This window comes from Chiloscyllium punctatum, chromosome 40 (assembly GCF_047496795.1).
Source record: "Chiloscyllium punctatum isolate Juve2018m chromosome 40, sChiPun1.3, whole genome shotgun sequence".
NCBI lineage: Eukaryota > Metazoa > Chordata > Chondrichthyes > Orectolobiformes > Hemiscylliidae > Chiloscyllium > Chiloscyllium punctatum.
This window is the reverse complement of record NC_092778.1, coordinates 51668045-51676540: the sequence shown is the minus strand read 5'-3', so window position 1 is coordinate 51676540 and position 8496 is coordinate 51668045. Positions and strand designations below refer to the sequence as shown.

Below are 8496 nucleotides of genomic sequence, written 5' to 3'. Positions count from 1 at the left end.
TCTTTGACAGCACCTTCTAAAACCATGACCACTACCATCTAGAAGGACTGGGACAGCAAGTTCATGGGAACACCACCCCCTGCAAGTACCTCTTCAAGCCACACTCCATCCTGACTTAGAAATAAAAGCCTGGAACTCAATCCCTAAAGGCATTGTGGGTCCACCTGAATCAAATGGACCGCAGGATTTCAGGAAGCCAGCTCACCATCACCTTCTCAAGGGCAACTCGGGATGGGCAAAGAAATGATTTGTTGCGTTTTAACAGTATTTTCTGTGTTCTTTTGGGGCAATATCCAAATTTGAGCTGACACTTCACAAGTAATATTTGTGCCACATCAGGCAATGACCATCTCCAACAAAAGAGAACCTAACCTAGCCAGGCACGTCCACCTCCCAAAAAGGTAGTAAAACATGCGTAAAAACGTTTCCTCTGAATTGTCTCCAACATGTTTACATTTTTCCTATAAAATGTGCCACTCAGAACTGTATGCAACTTTCCATCTAACATTCTCCCAGTGTCCTGTGTGGCTCTTGCTCTTGTGCTCTATGACCTTCTTAACGAAGGCTAGTTTGCTGTATACTTTAGCAACAACTGTCTCCCTGCACTGCTAACTTCAATGGCTTATTCACATATATACCCAGGTCTGGCTGCTTCTGCACACCCCTTAGAATATTACCCTTCAGAACACATCCACATGGGCTTTCTACCAGTGTATCACAGACTGGAGGCCTGTGACTAACAGTATGCACAAAGATCAGTGCTGGGTCCACCGCTTTTCCAAATTTATATAAATGATTTGGATGTGAACATAGGAGATATGGTTAGTAAGTTTGCAGATGACACCAAAATTGTAGGTGTAGTGGACAGCAAACAAGGTTACTTCAGAGTACAATGGGAACTTGATCAGATGGGCCAATTGGCCAAGGAGGTGGCAGATGAAGTTTAATTTAGATAAAGGTGAGGAAGTTTGGAAAGGCAAACAGGACGGGACTTATACACTTAATGATAAGGTCCTGGGTGGTGTTGCTGAACAAAGAGACCCTGGAGTGCAGGTTTATGATTCTTTGAAAGTGAAATCACAGGTAGTTAGGATAGTGAAAAAGGCATTTGGTATGCTTGCCTTTATTGATCAGTGCATTGAGTAGAGGAATTGGGAGGTCATGCTGTGGCTCTGCAGGATATTGGTTAGGCCACGTTTGGAGTATTGTGTGCAATTCTGGTCTCTATGCAGTAGGAAGGATGTTGTGAAACTTGAGAAGGTTCAGAAAAGATTTACAAGTATCTTGCCAAGGGTGAATGGATTGAGCTATAGGAAGAGGCTGAATAGGCTGGGGCTATTTTCCCTGGAGTGTCAGAGACTGAGGGGTGACCTTACAGAAGTTTATAAAATCATGAGGGGCATGGATAGGGTAAATTGCCAAGGTCTTTACCTCCAGGGTAGGGGAGCCCAAAACTAGAGTGCATAGGTTTAAGGTGAGGGGTTAAAGATATAAAAGACATCTAAGGGGTAACTTGTTCACACCAGAGGGTGGTGCATGTATGAAATGAGCTGCTGGAAGTAGTGATGGAGGCTGGGACAAATACATCATTTAAAGGCATCTGGATGAGGACATGAATAGGATAGGTTTAAAGGGATGGCTGAAATGCCACTAGATTAATTTAGGATATCTGGTCAGTATGGACAAATTGGACCGAAGGGTCTGCTTTTGTGCGTGCATCCCTATGACTCTGTGAATGCTCACAGTTTGCAGTTTATTGGAGTTTTGTGTCATCTGTATACCATAATGTTGTCCCCTGTACACCCAAACCTACGTCATTTATACATGTAACAGGAAAGCAAGGGTCTCAATACTAACCCCTGGGGAACTCAATTACAAACATCTTCTCAGTCTAAAAAATACCCATTACATTCTTTTTCTTACCACTCAGACAATTTTTTTCGCCATTTTGCTGCCGTCCCTTTCATGTCACGATTTACTTCAACACATCTGTTGCATGGACCTGTTTGGAATGCCTTTGAGTAGTCTCTGTACACCACAACAGCAGCTTTCCCTGCATCAACCCTCTCTGTTACCTGTAGCTCTCCAAATGATGTGCACAACGCAAGTGAATGGTGAGGTTACTGGATCATGCCACACAGAAAATAACACGTTGATAGTGTAGTCTCCCAAATTAGAACCGTCATGACAGTGATAATTTGCACACACGACAGGGGTTCAGACACTTTGAGCCTATCACTCACTCGCTGAAAACATTTCCAAATTAATTGCCACCCAGTGCACAGTGCACATACAAATCTTGATGACAAGTATGGCCCCAAGTCAGAGGGCATCATTAGCATTGCTTCCAGATTAAAAATAGCCCATGGAGAATAAGACACTGCGTTTCAGACAGGTGTGGAGTTAATTCCCAAATAACTAACTTGAGCCCAGACCACAGATGTGATGTTCAATTATGGATTGACCGGATAAGAAACCAGTCAGAGAATGACCAGACTGCTCAATGATAACTGGTTAACATGGCGGGGAAGGGGGTGAATAAATAACATGTGCTAATCGGAATGGAGCTGGAGTCGTAGAGGCGTATAATCGAAGAGGCGGTAATGAAGTGGGAGAGGGCTGTGCTGATGGGAGGGATGATTGATGAAAGCCACGTTTGCTTCTTGCCCAGGGTTTATTGCATTTCCGGAGACGCCAGTCCGCTGTCATTTCAAATTGGCGCTATTTCTACCGTAATATCGCAAGCGCCAAATGTAACGCTGGTTTCTGGTACAGCAAGTTGGCAACGCTGCGTACCATTACTGCATCATCATGCAATTCTTAATCCTGCATAATAGAAAGCTTTGGAACAGTCTCTTCCAAGTTGATGTCACAGCATCTATTTCTATCAATTAATATTGTGACAAGCATAATATTTCAATGGCACTTTCACCTGTTTAATTCTTGACTATGGACCAATAATTGTACAAGATTGAACATAAATATTGCAGTGGTGGGAAACGTTGGAACGTACCACGATTTGATCATTTCAGAAATGGTGACAAACCAGAAACTTTTACAGGGATTAGTTCCACCGTCGTCCCTCACTACCACCCCCCCCCCCCCCCTCCCCGCTTTAGTAGGGGTTTCCTTTAAGAGTGCTTCCTTAAATAAACATGCCTTGTCCCAAGATCTGTCCTATTTGGTATGAGAGGGATGTGATGGTTTGGATCCTGTACAATCTTCCTCCGCCATGCGGCAGAGTAGGAGCATTGAAAGCAGAGAGCAGCTCTTGGTGGGGGGAGAGAGAGAGAGAGTGAGGCAGCGGCTGCGGGGAAGCGATGGGACTGAAGACGGACTGAGGCAGAAACCATGGCATCGCCGCTGTGTACCTAGTGCAGGCACCGCTCTGCCTGGAAGGCAGAAAGGGAGGCTTTTGTGTTGTCCTTTTTAAAAATAATCCGGGGGAGGGGGGGGGGAGGGGGGGGTGGGGTGGGAGGTGTGGGGGAGAGAGCTGTTTTGGTTTGTGAAACAAGAGGCGAGGTGTTGGCTGGCTATGCCTATGACCCATCGGTAGCTCTCCCCCTGTCCCTGCCTCCATGCACTCACACTGCCAGGCACAATCTTCCTCTCTCTCTCTTGTCTCTTCTCCAGCTCCTAAAACGTAGGATGCATCGGATATAAAAACACGCACATACATACATACACACACACACACACACGCACACACACATCAACAAGCCATGGGGAAAGATCAGGAATTACTGCAAGCTGTCAAAACCGAAGATGTACCTGCAGTACAGAAGCTGTTGCAAAGGCCGAAACAAGGCAAAGCGAGTGAGTACCCTTTACACACCGTTCAATTGGCTGATATGAATGTGCCTGTGGGGTTTTTTTTGTACGTGTGTTTTGCAAATGTCCTGTTGTTGTGGAGTAGGAGGGGAGGGAGTTTGGTCTCTTGTTCAATATGGGCTCCCCTCCTTTCCAGATGCTGTTGGCGACTCTTGATATGGAGTAATCGGTGAGAGCGTAGCATTAGCCCGAATAGTGCTGTCTGTCTCAACCAGCCTCCCTGCATTCCCTTAGCCGGTGCTCTCTGAGCTAACAGCGCATTTTGGACATTGAGGTTTGCTGAGGTCAATGCTGGGGGATCCTCGATTCCCCATCACTGGGGCAAGAGATTTGCAGATGGTTTGTGGCGAGATACAAACACACACAGTGAATCATTTCGAACAAGGAGAAGGTGGTGCTGCTGGCGGGTTGCACTGTTCTGTTACAGCAAGAAGTGGCCGACCAGAGAAAATCAGGCCAGTGACTAAAATGGTTAAATGGCTAATTCCAGAACAAGGCAATAGCTCAGAGCGTCGCTCCTGAGGAAGTACGAACTGGAGATCTTGCTTGACCCACTCTGTGTAGGGTATAGTTGCTGTGTGTGATAGGAGAGGCTGGAGACTTGGAGGGGGGTATTGGCTGTGACAGGTGCAGTGACCCTAGACCCGGGCACTCTCGTTTGACACGATGCTGCTCCCCCACCTTCTTGGGACGTTCACTTCCAGCCGGATGCTCGCTGGCTCGCACGCCCCAAATGGCCGGGGCGATTTATGATTTAACCCCTTGATTGATAGGCTGACAAGCGCCTGTTGATTACAAAGCGATAGATGCTGCATTTCTGGTAATTAGAAGCACTTTTTTGCAGGGAGGCGCTTTAAATGATAGATCCCAATTCTAAAATTAGCCAGGATGAAACGAGGGAGACCTTGAGCTGGCAAACTCTCTGATGTAGTAATAACAGTGTTTTCGGAAGGGTTGTCTGGGATAAAGGAGTGATGTCTTCCCCAGTCTATCCTGGTTGCAAGTGAGATGAAAGTGCAACCCCTTCAAACAAGACATGGTGAGGATTTCTTAACTTGATGATGTGCAACATAATATTGGACGGGAAATCTATTTCAGTTGTATGCTTGCCTAAAGCTTGACTCTTTTTTCCCCAAATATAAAGGATAGAATAATCATTTGAAGGGTACAGGGTGTGGGCAATATTATGGGAGAGTGTTAAAGTATTTTGATGTGAATAAAGCACGTTGTGATTAAGAATGATGGGGTCAGTTAGAAGCATTATTTACCACAATGAGAACCTGTCAGTTTGGAGATGTGAAGCCGTCCTGGTTGTGTTTCACAAAATCCATTTATTGGATACATGGGAGGTCTTTCAGGGGAGGACACCATATCTCTTTAAAAATAGTTCATTACTGATTTATCATTTCACAGCAAGTTCACATACAATGCATTCATTTGTTATTTTCTGGTGTTGACAGCCTTTGTGGATTAACTCTCCCTTTGACTTCTGCATGACCCCTGTTGAGTGTAGATTTTGAATGTGGGTCCTGTGCAAATAAATTGTTGGATTTCTCTCTGTCAGTTTTCTAAGTTCACTGACTGAATGCACATTGTATCAGTGTTTATCAATAATGATCATATCTGTGATGATGATGCTACTTTCCTTGAGATAGCTAATGAAAATCTCTTGTGCTGCACAATCTGTCTTCTTGCTTATTGGTACTCCATAACTGGTGGCCAAGCCTTCAGCTGACAATGCCTTAAGCTCTGGAATTTCTTCCCAAAACCTCACCACCCTTTACCGCCCTCCTCTCCTCCTTTAAGCTATTGGTTATAACATACATCATTGGTTAACTATGTTGATATCACCAGGGATGGCTAAATGTCAAATTTGATAAAATAATTCCTCCTGTGAAATATTGAGGGACATTTTACTATTACTGATGCAAGTTATGGTTATTAAGCAATAAACTGAGGAGATGATAGAACTTATTCTGAGGATAAACTGAGGATTTAAATAGCTTAATGCCAAATGCCCTGCCCAGCAGGTAGCTAGGTTAGGGTTGGTTTTGAGGGTGGATTGGAGGAGGGGTGTGGTGATGACTATCTCTTCCAACTAATGCCTTTCCTACCCCCAGCCTTCAAACTTCTGACCCCCCACTCCCCACCATACCCACAATGGGGCCAGCCAACATGAGCACCCCTTCTCACTTGATGAGCTGAATCTGGAACAATTGTCTGAGTCCTGAGTGCAGTGCCAGTAATGGCCACTGCTCCTGGTGATGCTGCTGGTACTGGAATGCTGCTAATCTCTTATTGGCCTGCATCTCCCTGAGGCGGGACTTGTTCACGTACAAGGGGAGCAGTCAACCCTTCACATGGCTGCAGACTTACCCACCCCTGTGCTTTTCATCAAGGAGGTGGGGAATCCAGAGCCCCATGTAATTCAGCCCCAAGATGGTTGGCTCTTAATTGCCTTCTGAAGTGGTATAGCAAGGAGATCATAAAAATGGGCAATAAAGAGTGACTTTGCCAGCACAATCCACATTAGTAGAATTTTTCTTTATTAAGTTGGGAACTCTGTCTGGTGTGTGCAACTGTAATGAAGGGGAGACCAAACCTCTCCAAAGTATTAATCCCATGTACCCACTCTGTTCCTGTAATTGCTTTATTCATCCTGACTTCGACCACCTGCTTAACCTATTTCTAAATATTGATGTGGTTCCCTGTTTAATCATTAATTCTGGTTGCACATTTTGAACTCTGTGTGTATGATGCTAAGTCCAATGTTCTGTTCCCACCTCCCATGATAATACAGGTACGGACTGGTCAGTTTCTTGGTTGAGAGCATAGTCACTGACTCTGCAGCCTTGAATCATGAAACAGTGTTTTTCAGAGAGGATGGGACAAAATATTTAGAACAATGGTGAGAGGGGCCCTAAAGGTTTGAAACTGAAGACATAAAAGCTCTTAGAGTTTAAAAATTACTTGGATTTGCATTAACATTAATATTGAAGATTGAGAACTGGAAAACAGGATAGGTCTTGATAGCTTTTGTTTGGCTGGCAAAGACACGATGGGCCAAATGGTTTCCTTCCATGCTGTCTATTTCCATGATACTCCAAAATCATGTCAAAGTGTTGCAGAGCATCTCTGTGTTCCATTGTTATTTTGTGATCATGCCATATGTGTAGTTATACGATTTCACTGCAAGTTGGTATGATGAATTAAAATCACCATTTTTATCCTCTAATTGATAAAACATAAAATGCCAACTGCAGCAATGCCAACCCCTGTGCTGTGATATGCCTTAACAGATTAAAAGGTACATTTTATTTCAATTGGGATGATTCTTGGATTTCTGCCAGACTTTACCAGTTTGAGGTTTGCGGTGACAATTCCATACCTTTTGACCTTCAACACAATCACAGTGGAAATGATGTGGAAATTACAATGTGGATACAGGCCATAGAAGCCCAACTATTGTGTGTGTGTGTGTTTCTCTCTTTCTCTGACTTTTTCATGACTTGTGCACCTCCTTGAGCAAGTCTTTGGCCACCCGTCCTCCAGCTCATTGTCAGATTTAATCTGACAGAGCTCCTATATGCTACATTGTGATATTTTACCATGTGAAAGGTGTTGTCATGTGGCTGCAATCAGTGGCCTTACTTTGGACAGGTTCCCCTTCAAATATTGAAATAGAATGTGCATGGAGAGAAGCTCTTCCTGCAGTTGGATAATGGCATAGAACATCACCTCTGATGAAAACCTACCTCTTCCCCTTCCTTCTACTTGTTATTGCAGTCTCAGTTCTGAATTGTGCCTGAGAATCCATTAAAGACAGTGAACAGAAGCAAATAGTTGTTCCTCACTCCAACCCACCACAGTTGTGTAAAGTTTTTACCCTCTGCATGGACATGGGTCTTAATGCCATGTGCCCACTCTGTTCCTGTAATTACTTTATTCATCCTGACTTCAACCACCTGCTTAACCTATTCCTAGGACTGATTCGGGATAGTCAACATGGCTTTGTGCGTGGGAAATCATGTCTCACAAACTTGTTTGAGTTTTTTGAAGAAGGAACAAAGAAGATTGATGAGGGCAGAGCAGTAGATGTGCTCAATATGGACTTCAGTAAGGCGTTCGACAAGGTTCCCCATGGGAGACTGATTAGCAAGGTTAGATCTCATGGAATACAGGGAGAACTAGCCATTTGGATACTGGCTCAAAGGTACAAGACAGACGGTGGTGGTGAAGGGTTGTTTTTCAGACTGGAGGCCTGTGCCCTGTGGAGTGCCACAAGGATCGGTGCTGGGTCCTGTACTTTTTGTCATTTACATAAATGATTTGGATGCAAGCATAAGAGGTACAGTTAGTAAGTTTGCAGATGACACCAAAATTGGAGGTGTAGTGAACAGTGAAGAGGGTTATCTCAGATTACAACAGGATCTGGACCAGATGGGCTAATGGGCTGAGAAGTGGCAGATGGAGTTTAATTCAGATAAATGCGAGGTGCTGCATTTTGGGAAAGCAAATCTTAGCATGACTTATCCACTTAATGGTAAGGTCCTAGGGAGTGTTGCTGAACAAAGAGACCTTGGAGTGCAGGTTCATAGCTCCTTGAAAATGGAGTCGCAGGTAGATAAGATAGTGAAGAAGGCATTTGGTATGCTTTCCTTTATT

General features: G+C 44.3%; 1 protein-coding gene across 9 annotated transcripts in view; it reads left to right on the top strand.

Moving 5' to 3' along the window:
- Positions 1-3491: 3491 nt before the first annotated feature.
- The window catches only part of caskin1 (CASK interacting protein 1), a 692879-nt gene continuing 687874 nt past the window's right edge, over positions 3492-8496 (top strand). For all 9 annotated transcript variants that reach the window (XM_072559871.1, XM_072559867.1, XM_072559865.1 and 6 more), the window contains exon 1: positions 3492-3816. In XM_072559871.1, coding sequence (XP_072415972.1) covers positions 3723-3816 — 94 coding nt within the window. In that variant the 5' untranslated portion in view covers positions 3492-3722. The remainder of the gene's footprint in view (positions 3817-8496) is intronic.